At 38.1% G+C, this 21,579-nt stretch overlaps 1 protein-coding gene across 10 annotated transcripts in view; it reads right to left on the minus strand.

Moving 5' to 3' along the window:
* The window catches only part of LOC143287281 (uncharacterized), a 224,924-nt gene that overhangs the window by 138,978 nt on the left and 64,367 nt on the right, over positions 1–21,579 (minus strand). For all 10 annotated transcript variants that reach the window (XM_076595285.1, XM_076595233.1, XM_076595278.1 and 7 more), the window contains exons 22-39: positions 21,258–21,290; positions 20,406–20,972; positions 19,687–19,740; positions 18,308–18,874; positions 17,258–17,469; positions 15,396–15,596; positions 14,125–14,284; positions 12,313–12,348; positions 11,336–11,538; positions 10,516–10,716; positions 9,825–9,984; positions 8,011–8,046; positions 7,033–7,235; positions 6,213–6,413; positions 5,507–5,666; positions 4,705–4,747; positions 3,593–3,791; positions 603–803 (exon numbers count right to left, since the gene is read on the minus strand). In XM_076595285.1, the coding sequence (XP_076451400.1) occupies positions 603–803; positions 3,593–3,791; positions 4,705–4,747; positions 5,507–5,666; positions 6,213–6,413; positions 7,033–7,235; positions 8,011–8,046; positions 9,825–9,984; positions 10,516–10,716; positions 11,336–11,538; positions 12,313–12,348; positions 14,125–14,284; positions 15,396–15,596; positions 17,258–17,469; positions 18,308–18,874; positions 19,687–19,740; positions 20,406–20,972; positions 21,258–21,290 (3,437 nt within the window). The remainder of the gene's footprint in view (positions 1–602; positions 804–3,592; positions 3,792–4,704; positions 4,748–5,506; positions 5,667–6,212; positions 6,414–7,032; positions 7,236–8,010; positions 8,047–9,824; positions 9,985–10,515; positions 10,717–11,335; positions 11,539–12,312; positions 12,349–14,124; positions 14,285–15,395; positions 15,597–17,257; positions 17,470–18,307; positions 18,875–19,686; positions 19,741–20,405; positions 20,973–21,257; positions 21,291–21,579) is intronic.

Genomic DNA, 21,579 nt, shown 5'->3' on the forward strand with positions numbered 1-21,579 from the left:
ATCATCAACAAGTTTACAAAATATCTAGAAGTTCGGACGCAGATTACGAGTATTGTCAAATTCAAACAAATCTGACACCAAAAGCATCATAACTTTTATTCCCTTCGTTATCAATCACCACTTCAAATGGTAAATCAGTATCATAACACGCCATATTGTAATATCAGTTCAGGTTTCCTGTGGTATCAGGCCTTACAATCATACAACACTCCCTGTGTGAGTACCGTTACATAACGAATTGGCATTTCAAACTGATAGTTTGAAGAATGATTTGAAGAATGTCACATTACAGGCTCTGGTACTGTGTGAAAGATGAGAACAGATTTAAGAGTTTTTGAAATCTGGCATCAAACTGACTAAATGAACCCACACTCGATCAGAAAAAATAATAAAAGCAATTGTCAAACTTGAGAACAAAATATCTGATCAGATGAAGGATGCCATAAAAAAAACCCCCAAAAAACACCACCAAATGAACTAAACTTATATATGATATAAAAGTGCAAACAAGCACACATACACACTCATGCAAGCAAGCACACACACACACGCACACACACACACACACACACACACACACACACACATATACAAGAATGTACCTTGAGACGCCTGGCAGCTTCTACAGCTCTCTCAGAATTCAAACTCTTTTCATTGCCAGTCAGCAAGACAATGTTGTTGCGAGCAGTTGGTCGGTCGCCGTTAGCTGCAGTGAACATGGTGTTTTCCACGTAGTCAAATGCCTTGGCCGTGTCCATACGCCCTCGACCTGTGCCACGGAATCTGTCCACTGCCCCAATCATCTGCCCATCAACAGATTAAACATGTGATGTACATCACCTCTGGCTATCTGGTAAATATTGCCATCCCCCCATATATTGGTGTACAGTCTGGGTTGTGATACGTATATTGTTCTTGTAATATACAAGATTCCCGGCCGTTCACAAGAACAAGTTTGGATTGAAGAACCTGAAATATAGATAAGCCTGTTGTATTTATGAAAAAAAATTGTAAGAAGATGAGACATGCCTGTAGCTCTTATCAAATTGAAACAAAAAATATTAATCACCAAGGAGATAAGGAACAGGGATGCTTATCAATTTTTGTTGTTGTCCCATCATCTGCTCCACTTCAGTGGCATTAGTTCCGTGCCACTCATGCACAGCCACATCTGGATTCGATTGTAACAGTCACAGTATCAACAGTTGACAGGGAACCATTGATGTTAGGTCGTCAAGAGGCTACAAACCAGAGGTGACCCTGCACTGCTGCTACTTTACTTCAGTGGTGTTCAGTAGTACCTGCTCTCATTTAACGCACTTAGGACATCATCTAATAAGCCCCCTACTGACTACAATAATAGTGAGCATCTCCCCTACAGTGGAGACCGCAACCACATCCTTCCAACAACAGTCCCCCATGAACCTACCGACACCAAAGACCTTGACAGGACTCACCCCAGCACTGAACTGGAGGGTGATCGAAACTGAGGTCATCACGCGAGCAGGGTATGAAAGCCCACAGAATTTGAAGCATTTTTCCTTATTAATGATGAAGGTGGAGGATGCTGCTGATGATGATGATGGTGATGTTGATGATGATGTTACTACAGAGATCCATTTAGATTTGGGACTGCGTGACAAGGCTGTACTCTACACTTCCTTTTATTCTGATATTGCAGCATTAACCAGGCCCAAGAGATATACACTTGTAATGTTGGTCTGGAAATTTGAGGAACACATTCAAAGACACATCCATGAAGCAGATGAAACTTGATGTGTGGACCCAGCTTTCCCATTTAAGCCAGTAACATTCAACTCTGTGTAGGAGCCAACCATGGGCCTAAAAAACCCACCTCCGCTGGAAATCAAACCCACGTCCTCCCAGCCGTCAGTCCGTGATGCTGATCACTCCACCACGGCGGCTAGTGTCTTAGTCAAAATGTCCACCAAGAAATAAGCTCTCAATAAAGACAAAAAATGATGATTGCTACAATACCTCTGACATTGCTACCAATAATAATATGATACAATAAAAGCCTTGTCTTCTTCAAAACTACTTTTTTTTGCGTTTGTGACAACTAATTTCAAATAGACAGTACATTATTTCTGATACAAGATAAGATACTTCAGAGATTGTATATCCTGCTGACCTTGTTGCTACTCTTCATCAACGTCCTCGTCTCAGAGCTGTAATAAAGGATTGAGGTGGCCTCATATGCTAAAGATGTGGTCTTCTGATGCTGAATACTGAGTGAAAGAAAAGAATACTAACAGACAGCATAGACATATAACATGTAATGATGTATGTGACTGTCAACAGAGAGAAAATCACGGAATATTTTATTCACTCGCCCAGCTCCTATCATAAGTACAGTGATAAGACAAAGTGGTCATTCGATACCTAAACTCAAACATGAGAGGATCCTGCAAATCTACGGTGTCTCTTGCTTTTCTCTGTGTGGCCCTGAGGAAAGCACAGTAGACTGCACAATATTCTGTTGGAGCCTCCGTTCCATGAGGGACAACATACAGCCAAGAACAGTCCCTAAGGAGAAGTAATTGTACAGGCCTATGGTTGTACCAGAGAAGACCACCATCACCTAAAAAAACTGGTACCAAACTGGAACTGGAGACTAATAAGATGGAAAAGTAGTTGAGGGATACAAAGGCTGGCAAGAGAATCACAGAATACTAGTACTTGGCGTGTGAACAACACTGAAAAAGGTCAGTTATAGAAAAGCAGAACTGAAATGCATATGATATTCATTTGATAGGGTCCATGAACCATGAGCTGAATATATTACAACAAGCAGCTCACAACCACTGGGGTTTTTTATGATCATTCTGGTACAATTAAATCATAACCACTCTTGGTATTTTCCATTGGTTTGTTGATATTACATCAATGTGCTCAGCTTCAAAGCACTATACCTATTTATTTTTCAGTGATTGTCCATTAGTAAAAAAACAAAAAACAACAACAAAAAACTTTTACCAGGACATGATCGAAATACTCTTTATAATGCATATGAGCAGTCTTGAAGATATCTATGACTGAAATCTGCTGAATACTCGTCTGTCACTCATTTCCACTGATAGGAGGAAGGGGAAGAATGGGTAAGACACATATGCTAATACAGTGTCCGTGGTGGTCTGGGTTCGATTCCCGACCTCACCATTCCAAAAATCAAACTGAGTGGTTAGTCATTCGGATGAGATGATAAATGTCCCATAAGCAGCATGCACTTCGCACACTGGAAAAAACACACCAAAATACCAAACAAACAAGAACTACGCCGTCAAAAGGGTTGTTCTCTGGCACAATTCTTTAGAAGAAATCCGCTCTGATATGCACACAGATATATATGCATGATCTCAAGTATCTGACTAAGCACGTTGCGCTATGCTGCAGGTCAGGCATTTGCCTAGCAGAAGTGCTGTTGTGCATGTGGATTTGTCAAAATGCAGTAACCCCTCTTTGAGAAACTATTTATGTAGTATTTTCAAACAATCAGTTAATACACTTAATTCTAAATGAACCTTTCCACGTGACACACTTTCCAGTCGGGAAAACCAAAGTAACAAGTAACCTCATTTTGGGAGCTGTATCTGTTGAGTTGGAACTGTCCATCTGGTCTGGAGGTGTAAATCATGGCGCCCACACGGTGGTCTCCACTGTCCACATTCAGCTGACCGGCAAAATTGCGCACGAAGTTCTTCATCCAGTTAAAGATCCGGTTGTTGACTGTGCCATCCAGCATGAAGACCAAATCCACACCTGTGTCCTGACCTGTAGATAATATTTCATTGGGAATCATTAGGCACGAATCGTGACAAATGCAGCACTATATGGATTTTAGTTGCAGCATTTATTATCATCCTCACAGATTATCATTAAAAAAACCTTAACTGTCTTTGACATTTATGTCCTGCTATCTTAATGAATGTTATTCTTTTCCTCCAGTTTTTCATGACTTTGTCCAACTTGTGTCCAGACATCTGGTATTGATAGATACTTGGTGATGGTAGCGATGAGAGGTTCTTGGGGACCCACACAGTTCTAGACCTTCCTCTGTACTTCGTTGTTTGTTATGTGCTCTTGGTAGGTGATGCCAAGCAACTTTTTCATGCATTTAAGGCTGTATTGTTCTTTCGGCCACTGTAGTTTCCAGGTCTCACACAAGTATAGCAATATAGGCAGCACCAGAGACATGAAGAGTTTAAACTTGGTGGGCAAGGTGACATTCCTCTTCCACACTCGACAGGGTCTGACCATCGCTGTTGTGGCTGTGGTATTATAAAAGTGTGGGTTTCTGCCGTGCATGTGCCGTATTTTGACAGCCTTTAGTCACTCCCAAATATGCTCGTTATTTGTAAATAATATTTATCTATGTTGGGATACAATATTCTTAGCTGCTGACCACAAACTGATGTCTTTGCAAGTGAACCTATTGAACATTCTCAACAGAGAAACATAAATTAATCACTGAGTAATATTGATGGAGTTCAAAAACAAAATCAGCCAGTCAAATTTAGCAAGTATTAATCAATCAAATATAACGGGTAACTATTTTCGTAAAAAAAACAACAACATTAAGCACTGAATTTGAAGATGTTACTCAAAGTGTTTTTTTTTACGCATTTCAGAAGTAGCTTCATCATACATAATAGAATAGAATGACATGTACAAGCAAAACACTTTCCTGGTTGACTGCTAGGGGTAGACGTAGTTGGTGGTGGTGGTTCTATGAAAATAAATCAGGAAATAGACTGAACAAGATGATAGAAACTCCTGCATCAAAGAATTGCAAAAGGACTGAAGAGTTAACTGGCTATTGTGAGAAAAGAGATCCCAAAAGAACATAAGTATCACAGATGTGCCCCCCCTCCGCCCACTCCCCTATAAATAACACACCAAATAAACAAACTCAGAAGATACTGATCAATGCAAACATTGTACAGCATACTTCTGTAAAATGAATATGACACAGATACCAGAAATGTGCACATTCCATGTTCATGGTTATAAAATCACACAGGAGTATACATACTTTGAACAAACTATACAAAGTACCTCTTTAATTTCTGCGATAGTACATTCTTGGCATTTCAGCAAGTTCTCTTAGTTCTTGAAGTCAAATGTGTTACGTCAAATATGAACAAAATGAAATGAGCGACAGTGATTTCTGATGCCAGTGATTTCTGACTCAGCACATTCCCCTGTTTTACTTTGAATCACATCTGATTAATTTGTGTCTTGCAAAGTACACAATATTATCAGAGATACTCCTGACAATACATTATCTGTGGTATTCAGGAGCAGTTCTAATATATGTGTGCTCTCGCATACATATAAATGTATCAATAAAAACCTGAAAACACATTATGTACACTATCACAGACCTGTGTGTGCATCAAATTTATACACAACTATAAATGTATATGTATACGCACATGGACACCATACTAAAAAAAACAACAACCCAGAAACAGGTAAAAAGGACCTTGTCCAATTCTGTAGAAGTAGATGCCCGGGACTTGACTGAGCTCTGACTCTGAATTGATGAGGGTCTGGTACCAGGAAAGGGGTTTGGAGGACACTGCGTCAATCTCCTTGGTGTCCCCAAGATTGATACCCACGGTGTAGATGCCAGTACCTTGATCCTGAAACATTACCTCCCTGGCGTTTGGTCACCTTCAATTTTGTGTGGGAAGTGTTTCAAATGTAGGGATGTTTTATATTTAAATATACTGCATAGTTGAAATGTGTTGTTTACTGAGTATAAAACATCTGCAGCCAAAAATATCACTATAAGTAATCTGTCTGTGTAGATTGTGATGATGTCTCTTTTATAGGTGTCATAACAGACGTGACAAAAGACAATTTTTTTGTCAATAAAGACAGGTTGTTGTTGTTTTACAGTCAAAATGACAACACTGGATCAGCGCAGAAGATGATAATAAATTAACGAGCTTCTGGGTTTCACATCACAGATATAATTAGCTAAAAGAGTATAAAGAGGATCACGCACCATAATGAAAGCAACCAGTCAAAACTGAGAAAAAAATAACTGATAAGTTGAAGGAAGCTATGAATAAAGGAAATAATCAACCAAATATGCTATGGTCATACATGATATAACAATCAAGCACACACACACACACACACACACACACACACACACACACACATCTACACACACACAGTACCTTAAGACGTCTGGCAGCTGCCATAGCTCTCTCAGAATTCAGACTCTTTTCATTTCCAGTCAGCAAGACAATGTTGTTGCTGGCACGAGGCCGATCACCATTAGCTGCAGTGAACATGGTGTTTCCCACGTAGTCAAATGCCTTGGCTGTGTCTGCACGCCCTCGACCGGTGCCACGGAATCCATCCACTGCCCCAATCACCTGTCCATCAACAACATAAATCTGTGATACACATCACCTCTGGCTTAGCTGGGAGACAGAAAACTAACCTCGCCATCTCCCTATATTTTGATATATAGTCTGGGTTATGGCATGTCTATTCTTCATGCTTAATCAGTAAAACCTTTTAGTGTATAAGAACAAATTTGTATAAAGGAACATAATATAAGGATATGACTGCTGCATTTATAATCGTAATTACTATTATTTCTAGCTGATTGTGTTGTAATGAAATCGATGTTTGGGGGTTCAAACAGTGATATTAGTTTGCAGTGATGGTCCATGAGCAATTTTCAAAATGTATTTCATCAAGGCAGAAACTAAATGCTTCCCATCACCCATGCAGTCTTGGGTATAATATCCATGACTTAAGTGTGCTACTTGACTGAATACTAGTTTATTTGTTGCAAACTGTAATTCTGCAAACTTTTATCTATCACTCGTTTTAGTAATATCCTGAACAATTTATTGCATTTTGAAAAATCCACAGCATTTCAAAAATCAAGTATGTTATATTCAAACTTTTTTTTTTAATGAACATTTCAATTTGAAACACTTTCCAATGATTTAACCAGTTAGGAAAACTAAAATAACAAGTAACCTCATCCTGGAAGTTGTATCTGTTGAGTTGGAACTGTCCATCTGGTCTGGAGGTGTAAATCATGGCGCCCACACGGTGGTCTCCACTGTCCACATTCAGCCGACCAGCAAAATCACGCACAAAGTTTTTCATCCAGTTAAAGATCTGGTTGTTGACTGTGCCATCCAGCATGAAGACCAAATCCACACCAGTCTCTTTTTGAACTGAAATGCATGTTTCACTGGGTATCATTAGACATGAATCATGATAAACACAGGTACTGTGATTATTTCCACAGCATCATTCTTATCATCTTTGAAGATCATAGTGTAAATAGTGTTCTTTTCCACCGTCATTTTTGCTATGCTCTCATAATGACTTTAATTTTTATGTGCCTTCATTTTCCATTACTGTGCTAATCTCATGTCTAAATATGCGGTGTCCACAGCTATTCATGCAGGGGCAAAGGAACTATCTTTTATTGGGGAGCACATATTAGGTATGGGCCCACGACGATATCGTGTGGCATGCTAGGTATGACTTAAAATCAACAGCAATGCAGGTTTCTAGCCACCTGACGACATCAAGTGCTGTTTGCTATTTTAAAGTTGTACTTGTTTTATCATATAGTAATTGTATATCTGGCCACTACAAATGTCTACAAAAGTAAAATTCAATGATTACTCTCAATAACAAAACAAATACTAATAATTGTCTGATACTAGTGGTACCATGATCATACACACTTGAACTCAGAAACATAAACTCTGCCAGTCAAAGTCTGATATGTATCAATCGCATATTATAACATAGTTCTTATGAAAAGTATCTCGATGCATTTCACATGATACATAACATATGCACCTAAATTATGAAGAAAAAAAAAACTATTCTAGCAAGCATAACACTTGAACAGAATTACAGAAAACAAGTCATAGAAAAGAACTAGCCAGCAACACACTTAACTGACAGAATTAAATACACATGAAAGGTATTTACCTGGTTGTCTGCCAGGTGCAGTGGTTGGTGGTGGTTCTACAAAATAAAAATCAGGAAATAGACATACACAGGCTGAACACAAAGCTTCTTCATAGAACAGAGGCTTCTTCACAGAATGTCATAAAAACATCGAGCCCCTGCTCTGATGAGCTAACTGACTACTGGGGAGAAATCAACGACATAAAAGAATCTTAGTAGATGTTGATTGATGCAACTGCCAACACCATACTCCTGTGATATAATCATGACACAAATACCACATGCTGGCATTCACCACACACATGGTAAATAAAAACAACAACCATATCTATATACGTACACCATCAAATGCAGACGCATATATCGACAATAAGTTTGCATGTAAAAACAGATAAGATAGAAAGAATTCAAACATAGTATCTCTTTCAATCTTTTAGTGGTGCAAGTTCAGCATTTCGTTTAGTTCTGCCTCTGAAGCCCACTGACTGCTGGGTAAAAACAGTAGTTTTGTTTCAAGTCATAAATCAATATCCGGAACAATAAACCACAAACTGGGAAAACAATCTGGAGATGTACCACTCTAGATCAAATTAGTTAATTTTCAGCATTCGACAGTTATTTCCCTTCTTTTGAAGATGTCATTAGTTGTGTTACTTTGTATGTACTGCGCCTATGGCAGTCATGAGTTTTTAAAACCTGTCACTAAATCAGTTAGTCGATTATCAACCATATGAAATGAACGACTGCATCGCACACTAAATTCCAGTAACTGACACAATAACCCACCTCGTCTGCTTCCATTACATGCTAATATTCTGTATCTGATGAGGTTTCAGACGTGAATGAAAGCATCTATAAAGTCTCTTTCTAGTATATTACTTAATTCCTTGTATGACAATGGGCAATACACTTGAATACTATCTGTATAATTCTTTGCTCCACTTTTTGCTGTTCTGTCTGCTTGGTCATTATAAAGGAATCCAGTATTAGATGGTATCCAATAAAAATCAACATTTGCACCTTTCATGAACAGGGAGTGTAATAAATACTTAATTTCAAACAATAAATATTCTCTCCGATTATTCTCAAAATGAAGCAAGTTTTTAAAACTGATTGAGAATCAACACAAAATAGGGTATTACTTTTCATTGGTATTTGAACAAAATGACTTAACGCCATAAGGATGGCCACCAACTCAGCTGCAAAAATTGAATGTCCTTTACATAAGTAATATGATTTTTCTGTTTTCAGGCTGGAAATCACACACAAAAAAACAGATCCAGCACTGTTCTCATCCAGAACCGAGCTGTCAGTGTAAACTTTTAAATGATTATCAAATTTTTTCCTTATTCAGTTCTGACAGATGCTGCTATCATATGTGGACATTCTCCTTTTGTTGTGTCAGAAGCACATGTGTTGATGTGAAGGACAGTTGGCACCAGTACATGAGGTGCCATATAATGTTAATCAATGTCTGAGGAATGTAAGATATCTGACACATATGTGCGAATGGTTTGTAGATTTAAATTATACAAAAGACATACATCTGTAAACACACGTGCTCATGTGTGTGCAAGTGCTCAAATAGACATATATACAAATATACGTCCTCATGCATGTGCACCTGAAAATACTCACATACACACGCACGCATGAATACATACACACAAACTTACACACACACACACTCACTCTCTCTCTCTCTCGGTCACTGCATACAAACTAACATGCACACATCAATTTACACACATGCACACATGCATTTGTTTACACACACACCCTTGACTAGAAAGTGAAAAAAAAAAAAACTACTTAAAACAGATAAAACAATGGACCTTGTCCAATTCTGTTGGAATAGATGCCCGGGACTTGATTTAGCTCTGACTGGGAATTGATGAGGGTCTGGTACCAGGAAAGGGGTTTGGAGGACACAGCGTCAATCTCCTTGGTGTCACCAAGATTGATACCCACGGTGTAGATGCCAGTACCTTGATCCTGAAACATTACCTCCCTGGCATTGGTCACCTTCGATTTTGTGTGGGAAGTGTTTCAAATGTAGGGATGTTTTATATTTAAATATACTGCAAAGTTGAAATGTGTTGTTTACCGAGTATAAAACATCTGCAGCCAAAAATATCACTATAAGTAATCTGTCTGTGTAGATTGTGATGATGTCTCTTTTATAGGTGTCATAACAGACGTGACAAAAGACAATTTTTTTGTCAATAAAGACAGGTTGTTGTTGTTTTACAGTCAAAATGACAACACTGGATCAGCGCAGAAGATGATAATAAATTAACGAGCTTCTGGGTTTCACATCACAGATATAATTAGCTAAAAGAGTATAAAGAGGATCACGCACCATAATGAAAGCAACCAGTCAAAATTCAGAAAAAAATAACTGATAAGTTGAAGGAAGCTATGAATAAAGGAAATAATCAACCAAATATGCTATGGTCATACATGATATAACAATCAAGCACACACACACACACACACACACACACATCTACACACACACAGTACCTTAAGACGTCTGGCAGCTGCCATAGCTCTCTCAGAATTCAGACTCTTTTCATTTCCAGTCAGCAAGACAATGTTGTTGCTGGCACGAGGCCGATCACCATTAGCTGCAGTGAACATGGTGTTCCCCACGTAGTCAAATGCCTTGGCTGTGTCCACACGCCCTCGACCGGTGCCACGGAATCCATCCACTGCCCCAATCACCTGTCCATCAACAACATAAATCTGTGATACACATCACCTCTGGCTTAGCTGGGAGACAGAAAACTAACCTCGCCATCTCCCTATATTTTGATATATAGTCTGCGTTATGTTATGTCTATTCTTCATGCTTAATCAGTAAAACCTTTTAGTGTATAAGAACAAATTTGTATAAAGGAACATAATATAAGGATATGACTGCTGCATTTATAATCGTAATTACTATTATTTCTAGCTGATTGTGTTGTACTGAAATCGATGTTTGGGGGTTCAAACAGTGATATTAGTTTGCAGTGATGGTCCATGAGCAATTTTCAAAATGTATTTCATCAAGGCAGAAACTAAATGCTTCCCATCACCCATGCAGTCTTGGGTATAATATCCACGACTTAAGTGTGCTACTTGACTGAATACTAGTCTATTTGTTGCAAACTGTAATTCTGCAGACTTTTATCTATCACTTGTTTTAGTAATATCCTGAACAATTTATTGCATTTTGAAAAATCCACAGCATTTCAAAAATCAAGTATGTTATATTCAAACTTTTTTTTTTAATGAACATTTCAATTTGAAACACTTTCCAGTGATTTAACCAGTTAGGAAAACTAAAATAACAAGTAACCTCATCCTGGAAGTTGTATCTGTTGAGTTGGAACTGTCCATCTGGTCTGGAGGTGTAAATCATGGCGCCCACACGGTGGTCTCCACTGTCCACATTCAGCCGACCAGCAAAATCACGCACGAAGTTTTTCATCCAGTTAAAGATCTGGTTGTTGACTGTGCCATCCAGCATGAAGACCAAATCCACACCAGTCTCTTTTTGAACTGAAATGCATGTTTCACTGGGTATCATTAGACATGAATCATGATAAACACAGGTACTGTGATTATTTCCACAGCATCATTCTTATCATCTTTGAAGATCATAGTGCAAATAGTGTTCTTTTCCACCGTCATTTTTGCTATGCTCTCATAATGACTTTAATTTTTATGTGCCTTCATTTTCCATTACTGTGCTAATCTCATGTCTAAATATGCGGTGTCCACAGCTATTCATGCAGGGGCAAAGGAACTATCTTTTATTGGGGAGCACATATTAGGTATGGGCCCACGACGATATCATGTGGCATGCTAGGTAAGACTTAAAATCAACAGCAATGCAGGTTTCTAGCCACCTGACGACATCAAATGCTGTTTGCTATTTTAAAGTTGTACTTGTTTTATCATATAGTAATTGTATATCTGGCCACTACAAATGTCTACAAAAGTAAAATTCAATGATTACTCTCAATAACAAAACAAATACTAATAATTGTCTGATACTAGTGGTACCATGATCATACACACTTGAACTCAGAAACATAAACTCTGCCAGTCAAAGTCTGATATGTATCAATCGCATATTATAACATAGTTCTTATGAAAAGTATCTCGATGCATTTCACATGATACATAACATATGCACCTAAATTATGAAGAAAAAAAAACTATTCTAGCAAGCATAACACTTGAACAGAATTACAGAAAACAAGTCATAGAAAAGAACTAGCCAGCAACACACTTAACTGACAGAATTAAATACACATGAAAGGTATTTACCTGGTTGTCTGCCAGGTGCAGTGGTTGGTGGTGGTTCTACAAAATAAAAATCAGGAAATAGACATACACAGGCTGAACACAAAGCTTCTTCATAGAACAGAGGCTTCTTCACAGAATGTCATAAAAACATCGAGCCCCTGCTCTGATGAGCTAACTGACTACTGGGGAGAAATCAACGACATAAAAGAATCTTAGTAGATGTTGATTGATGCAACTGCCAACACCATACTCCTGTGATATAATCATGACACAAATACCACATGCTGGCATTCACCACACACATGGTAAATAAAAACAACAACCATATCTATATACGTACACCATCAAATGCAGACGCATATATCGACAATAAGTTTGCATGTAAAAACAGATAAGATAGAAAGAATTCAAACATAGTATCTCTTTCAATCTTTTAGTGGTGCAAGTTCAGCATTTCGTTTAGTTCTGCCTCTGAAGCCCACTGACTGCTGGGTAAAAACAGTAGTTTTGTTTCAAGTCATAAATCAATATCCGGAACAATAAACCACAAACTGGGAAAACAATCTGGAGATGTACCACTCTAGATCAAATTAGTTAATTTTCAGCATTCGACAGTTATTTCCCTTCTTTTGAAGATGTCATTAGTTGTGTTACTTTGTATGTACTGCGCCTATGGCAGTCATGAGTTTTTAAAACCTGTCACTAAATCAGTTAGTCGATTATCAACCATATGAAATGAACGACTGCATCGCACACTAAATTCCAGTAACTGACACAATAACCCACCTCGTCTGCTTCCATTACATGCTAATATTCTGTATCTGATGAGGTTTCAGACGTGAATGAAAGCATCTATAAAGTCTCTTTCTAGTATATTACTTAATTCCTTGTATGACAATGGGCAATACACTTGAATACTATCTGTATAATTCTTTGCTCCACTTTTTGCTGTTCTGTCTGCTTGGTCATTATAAAGGAATCCAGTATTAGATGGTATCCAATAAAAATCAACATTTGCACCTTTCATGAACAGGGAGTGTAATAAATACTTAATTTCAAACAATAAATATTCTCTCCGATTATTCTCAAAATGAAGCAAGTTTTTAAAACTGATTGAGAATCAACACAAAATAGGGTATTACTTTTCATTGGTATTTGAACAAAATGACTTAACGCCATAAGGATGGCCACCAACTCAGCTGCAAAAATTGAATGTCCTTTACATAAGTAATATGATTTTTGTTTTCAGGCTGGAAATCACACACAAAAAAACAGATCCAGCACTGTTCTCATCCAGAACCGAGCTGTCAGTGTAAACTTTTAAATGATTATCAAATTTTTTCCTTATTCAGTTCTGACAGATGCTGCTATCATATGTGGACATTCTCCTTTTGTTGTGTCAGAAGCACATGTGTTGATGTGAAGGACAGTTGGCACCAGTACATGAGGTGCCATATAATGTTAATCACTGTCTGAGGAATGTAAGATATCTGACACATATGTGCGAATGGCTTGTAGATTTAAATTATACAAAAGACATACATCTGTAAACACACGTGCTCATGTGTGTGCAAGTGCTCAAATAGACATATATACAAATATACGTCCTCATGCATGTGCACCTGAAAATACTCACATACACACGCACGCATGAATACATACACACAAACTTACACACACACACACTCACTCTCTCTCTCTCTCGGTCACTGCATACAAACTAACATGCACACATCAATTTACACACATGCACACATGCATTTGTTTACACACACACCCTTGACTAGAAAGTGAAAAAAAAAAAAAAAACTCAAAACAGATAAAACAATGGACCTTGTCCAATTCTGTTGGAATAGATGCCCGGGACTTGATTTAGCTCTGACTGGGAATTGATGAGGGTCTGGTACCAGGAAAGGGGTTTGGAGGACACTGCGTCAATCTCCTTGGTGTCCCCAAGATTGATACCCACGGTGTAGACGCCAGTACCTTGATCCTGGAACATTACCTCACTGGCGTTTGGTCACTTTCTATTTTGCATGGATAGTGTATCACATGCAGGGCTGTTTCATATCTACAGATTGTGTATAGCAGGTGGACCAGACATTGTCATGCAGCTGATTGGTGTGTGTTGATAGCCGAGATCAAAGCATCTCCAGTCAAAATATTACTTTCAGTCCATATGAAATGTTCCTAAAATTCATGAAAAATGTGACCATTTGGTGAACTGGCCCTTTATGGCTGTTACTGAGAACTTGCATGTTATGGGTGAAACAGGGAAAACTGGAACGGAACAAATCGTATACATAAGGAAATATTATTTTCAAGCTGGATTATGCCAGTCATGTTATCCACTTGATGGGGGCTCTTGAAAGCGTGCTGTTAAACTAAAAGAACAATACTACATTTTTATTTATTGTGATCGGCTGATGGCGTAATATATTTTGAAAGGAAATAATAATACAATACGTCATAAAACAAAACTGACATCAAAAGGTCTGTCATCAATCATCATTTAAAGAAAATAAGCTGTGACTGTTGATCTATCATCACATCTTCGAATCTATTTCCATCTTCATCACCTATAGTTAGTACAAATGGAGAATGTAATAAACTGGTGTATCATAGAAGACTGTTTTGAGAGGTTCATTGCAGTAGGAAAAGGGAAGTTCACTTTATATGGTGAATCAGTATTGTAAACAATTTAAAGCGCAAAATGGTGACTGCTTTTCAGTACAAAATGTATGTGACATTGTCATTTCCCTATGTTGTGCTATCACACAATGAATCTGCGCGGCATTACAAACTGAGGAAACGATGAAAACTGCTTGGAAACGATGGCACTAGGGCAGAGCGAAAACTGAGGAAAAACATAATGATTTGCTGGATGCCAACAGCAAAATAAGCTACTGGCTGAATGAACATGCAGACAATCGAACACCATAATAAAAGCAATCGGTCAAATATAAGATTATACCTCATCAGATAAAAGAAGAAATAAACAATGAAACAAATGATTTAAACATAGAATAATAAAACTAAAGAAAGCACAATCACACACATGCACAGCCATATACCATACAAACATGCATGATCTCAGAACATACCTTGAGACGCTTTGCAGCTGCCACTGCTCTCTCAGAATTCAGACTCTTTTCATTGCCAGTCAGCAAGACAATGTTGTTGCGGGCACGAGGCCGGTCGCCATTAGCTGCAGTGAACATGGTGTTCCCTACGTAGTCAAATGCCTTGGCTGTGTCCACACGCCCTCGACCGGTGCCACGGAATCTATTCACTGCCCCAATTACCTGCCCATCAACAGGTAAAACATGTGACATACACTACTTTAGGCTTATCTGGTAAACAGAAAACTCACCTCGCCTTCCTTCTGGTGCTCAAAAGACTACTCAAACATTCATGCTATATCTACAATACCCTGTAGTTAACAAGAACAAATCTGTATTAAAGATCATAAAAATATGGTTGCTGCAATAATGTAGAAATTCTAATTTGCTAGTAAACAGAAATCTCACTGTTTGTATCAAAATGCCTCTGCCCTTCATAAAAAAAGGACCAAAAACCGATATCACAACGGTCCTTACAAATATGGCTACCCATAATAAAGGTGTAAAATAAGTCTTGTCTCTTCTATGACTATCTATACAAAGGACGCAAGCTTTTTATACGCGAAAAGTAACTACTGAAAGACAGAACATTGTTTATAATAAACCATCATGGATTCTTCAGATATCAACTTCTCTTGCTGTTCTTGTTCCTTATCTTCATTAACTACCTCGTCTCAGAGCTGTAAAAGAGGATATCAGTGGCCCTGCATGCTAACGACTTGGTCTTCTGATGCTCAAAAGACTACTGATTTACAGCACAGGCATGTGCGTGAACATAAACAAAGAGAAGACACAACAGAACAATAGCTCACTACGTGAGCACCACAGCATGACCAGGTGGTCTTTTCTGTCTCAGATCAGACAACAGAGATTCATGCAACACATGCACAAGCTGTTGTGTCTCTTGTTCCCTGTTGCCCTGGTTGGAAAATACATCAGATCTGACAACATTCTGCAGGACCATCCCCTTTCTGCTGGAAGACAAACGGCCAAGGGCAATTCCCTTGACAATATTTACGCGATTTAGGTATTTGTCATCATGGATTGATTTTACTTGATTCTTGTATTATGACTTGGATATATTACTGTTAGTAGCATAGAGCCATAATAATTCTCAAACAATTATCAGTATTATTATCATTATATTCATCATCATTATTATTATCATTAGTAGTAGTAGTAGTAGTAGTACTATCATTAATAGCATTATTACTATCATCATCATCATCGTTATTATTATCAACATAATTGTTATTTCATGCTGGTTGCGTTTGGGTGAAGTGAACAATCTGAAATTCACATGGCGATTCCTTTTAATTTGCTGTGATGGTGCAAAAACAGTTAACAAAGACTGTTTAATGAGGACGGTACCTTGACAGCATTTTATTGTTTATCATGTGTATAAGCTTCATTTCAAATTTGATATTGATGCATATATGCTACACCACATCAGTTGTAAAAAAAAGAAAAAAAGAAAATAAGGAGCAGATGCCTGATAATCGTATAAACCAAACACACTGATCAGGCCTTGATCAAGCCTGGTGTTTTGATCTCGTGGATAATATCCACGCCTGAAATCTGTTTCCATAAAATTTAATGATAAAAGACCTCCTGAAACAGAACATGTCTGAAAAATGCTCACCTATTTACAACAATCCCAGAACTTAAACTCTACTAACTCTTATCTATCACTCGTTTCAATTATGATTATTTCAAACCACTAACTGCATTTTGAACACCCACATTATCTCCTTGTATATTTTCTTTAGACTTGATTTCTTAGAAAAGATCAACATGTGAAACACTTTCCAGTGTTTTGTCAGAAAAACAAAGTTACAGGTAACCTCATTCTGGAAGTTGTATCTGTTGAGTTGGAACTGTCCATCTGGTCTGGAGGTGTAAATCATGGCGCCCACACGGTGCTCCCCACCGTCCACGTTCAGCTTACTGGCAAAATCGCGCACAAAGTTTTTCATCCAGTTAAAGATCCGGTTGTTGACTGTACCATCCAGCATGAAGACCAAATCCACACCAGTCTCTTTGTCAACAACAGTCTCTGAAATGTATATTTCACTGAGTATTACTAGACGTGAATTGCGCTTGATACAAGCGCTATCAAAAATACAGGTTATTAAGAAGGCGCTTTGACTGAAGGTTTAAAAAATATATGAAACTACAAACTTTACTTCTCATTGTCTCATTTAAAAAAAAACACAAAAAAACAATAACATACCCTTTACTACTCAAAATAGAATGCCCACTGCTCGAAATTTGTTCTTGAAAACATTACAATGCACTCGAAAATTGCTGGGCTCAAATGTATTTGATTTCGTCATTCCTGATTTTCTGGATTTTTCTTTTTCTTTTTTTGCAATTGATGAAAGAACCGCAGACAAATAAATGGGCAAGACTATATGTTCGTTGTTAAGTCTGCGTTCAAAGACAACAATTAAAAAACAAAACAAAAAACAATTAACGAATATTTTGCGACTTCATTTTTAGCGATGGCTGATCTATTTTTTTCTGCAAGGCTGTCATTTTTGAAAGTTTGTTTTGAATGGAGCTGGCTGCCAATTTTGTTTTTCACGATTATATTCATCCAAAAAAATAATGAATGATTAGCGTGAGTGTGGCAACGTGATTTTCTCGAACAACATGCATGAACAGAATGTTAATTATATCATATTAATATGTGCCATCTTGTCTCGATTGTTTTTTTCTCCATATGTGGTTGCTGAAAAACTGCCAATGTTAATTTATACACTCAAGCCCCCACACCCCCACACACACGTATATGCAGACAACCAAAACAGGGTTTTACATATAATCAAATTGTCTTGAATTCTTTACATTGTGGTTCAATGATTCAGTCAAAAAAAACCCAACTGACTTACGTTCACAAAGTGCAGCAAAAACGTTGTGCTGGAGATTTCTTAGTTCACTGAACTCTTTGACACTGAAGCGGTTCTCGTCCACTGGTTTACTGGCGATGCCATCCAATTCTGTGGTGTCTGTCAGGCCGATGCCAATGGCGTAGATGTGGATGCCTTGTTTTCGCGCCGATTCAGCTTCTGGTATGGTCCGTCGTGAGTTGATGTTGGACACACCATCAGTGATGATGATGGCCACATTGGGAACGTCAGGACGGTCACCATTGGCTGCTGTGTACATCTGTGTCCTCATGGTGTTCAGAGCGTCAGCTGTGTTGGTACTTCCGTGACGGTAAGGAATAGCATCAATGGCATTATACACATCTAATTTAGTTGTGTGTGAGTTGAGATGGAACTGCAGGTGGTCCTCAGTGCTGTAGATAATGATTCCTACACGGACGTTGCCATCATCGATGTTAGCATTGAAGAGGAAGTCTTTGATGAAGTCCTTCATGATGAGGAAGTTCAGCTCCGTGACACTGGTAGAGGCATCCAGTACAAATACCATGTCTACCAGGGCATCATTGCATTCTGAAATGCAAGAAAGGTATTTGTTTTGTATGACTTATCTAAGAAAAAAATCTTCTTTGCTTTTCCTATGATTTTATTACTTGAATATTGTGTAACACACACCGAAAGAATACATGTGTCGAATAACACGGTAGTGATAATCATGCTCACAGGGAACTAGTGGACTCTTGAAGTATAATATCAATAACACATCCATAAAATGAAACATTATTCCTAGATTTGCGAAATGAATTTGATGATGATGAACTCCATTTCTGCTGACCAATTATCTCTGTAGACATACAAATACCTGGATGAGAAAAAGGTAAAAACCAAAACCAGACCAATTATTCAAGTTAAAAATATGGCCAGGCATTCTGGATGTTTCACTAAATATTAGGTAAGAAAGCAGGGTGGAGGAGGTTAGAAAGTGGACCCTCTCTATCTCCCTCGCTCACACACACACACACGTTTCTGGAATTGCGTTTGTATGTTGGAGTGAGTGGTGAGTGTATGTGTATGAATCTCTCTCTCTCTCTCTCCATATATGTATGTATGTATATATATACATATATATATATATATATATATGTGTGTGTGTGTGTGTGTGTGTGTGTGTGTGTGTGTACACTCACCACTCATCCCAGCACACGTAAGTAATTCCAGAAACATTTGCCATTGCTTTTTAAGAAGTTGATTCATTCTGTTTGATCTAGAATCACTAAATGTGGATATACATTAAATGGACACACTCACATGCATCTGCGCACATATCTAAATCACTACTGACAATACCATAGTGGACAACAACACGAATCAGGATTTAATCTTACCGACAGGGACTGGTTTTGTGGGTGGTGGTTTTGTCGGAGGTGGTGGTGAGGCCCCTGAAACATACCAGAGAGTGACAATAAGACAATTCTGACTATTCCAAACACATTTCAACGTTTCTCAAACTTGATTTTATCAAATCGTAAGTGTGCCAGAATTGATTCTATCTGATCATGAATAAACTTTTGGGTTTTCTCATGAGTAAGAATCTTGAAAACAGATTCCTACCCATTCATCATTTGTTGACTGAAAAACATGGGCATGCTATTTATAGCCAAGTCAAACAAATATGTCATTTCACATTCTTGTTTAGTCCTGTAAAATCCTGCAACCAACCGTGCCGTGTCACAAGAGTACATCTGCTCACATTAAGAGACCCACATATAGACAATAAAAATTAATCATATTTAAACACAAACTTAAGATAATTTTCCAACATCAAGAAAACCATTCATGACCGGTATGAAGGCTGATCAGTTCTGATGTTTACTTCCACACTTTGGCAAACAAGTTCTAAGTCATACTTATGGGAAGAAAAAATATTTAGACTGGCGAATATAAAGACACTATAGAAAATTGAAATTTTCACTCACCAGAAAAAAATGTCATAACATTTATGGCATTACAGATATGCTATTTCAGTGAGCAATCAATCGAAAATCAATGAGCAAAAACAACATTCGCTCACTGCACATAAAGAGATGCATTAAATATTACTTACTCAAACAGAGTGCAGTGAAGACTTTGGTTTGCAGATTCCTCAGCTCACTGAACTCTTTAACACTGAAACGATTCTTTTCCACTGGTTTACTGGCGATGCCATCCAACTCTGTGGTGTCTGTCAGGCCGATACCAATGGCGTAGATGTGGATGCCTTGTTTTCGCGCCGATTCAGCTTCTGGTATGGTCCGTCGTGAGTTGATGTTGGACACACCATCAGTGATGACGATGGCCACATTGGGAACGTCAGGACGGTCACCATTGGCTGCTGTGTACATCTGTGTCCTCATGGTGTTCAGAGCGTCAGCTGTGTTGGTACTTCCGTGACGGTAAGGAATAGCATCGATGGCATTATACACATCTAATTTAGTTGTGTGTGAGTTGAGATGGAACTGCAGGTGGTCCTCAGTGCTGTAGATAATGATTCCTACGCGGACGTTGCCACCGTCAATGTTGGCATTGAAGAGGAAGTCTTTGATGAAGTCCTTCATGATGAGGAAGTTCAGCTCCGTTACACTGGTAGAGGCATCCAGTACGAACACCATGTCCACCATAGCGTCATTACATTCTGAAACCGTACTCCAGTTACATTAGACTAACAAATCATTAAGATTCAAACAACCATTCTTTCAAAATAAATTGACTGGCATCCAATAAATATGAAGCAAAAGTAATGACAGCGAAACTGTATACAAGAACAAGTTGGGCAGTTTCAAAGAACATACATGGACATACACACGTGGACGCACACGCATGTACCTTATCAAATAAGAAATAAAAACATTGACACGACTGTTCATATAAAATTGCAGTCAGCTGGCAAACAAAGGACAAGGACATACAGTTTACTTACCAACTGTAGTTGGTGGTAAAGTTGCTGGTGCAGCTGGAAATTTCCCGAAAGAACATTAACTGTGAAGATTTCAAACATGTATTAGAGTGATGCACTTCAAATTGAAAAGTATATTTTTAGTTCCATCATTTTGATACCAATATTCACACAATGAAGACAACGATACCAATGATCAAAGCGACTGAGCATTTTGCCACTGGTTTGAGTCAGAAAAAAAGAGAGACATGAAAACAAATGGCAATGAAAAGTGAACCAGTTATCTTAATTACCATTTGTATGAGTACGTACAAGACCTACTGACTAATCAGTTTAAAGGGTAATC

This window comes from Babylonia areolata, chromosome 1, assembly GCF_041734735.1.
Source record: "Babylonia areolata isolate BAREFJ2019XMU chromosome 1, ASM4173473v1, whole genome shotgun sequence".
NCBI lineage: Eukaryota > Metazoa > Mollusca > Gastropoda > Neogastropoda > Buccinidae > Babylonia > Babylonia areolata.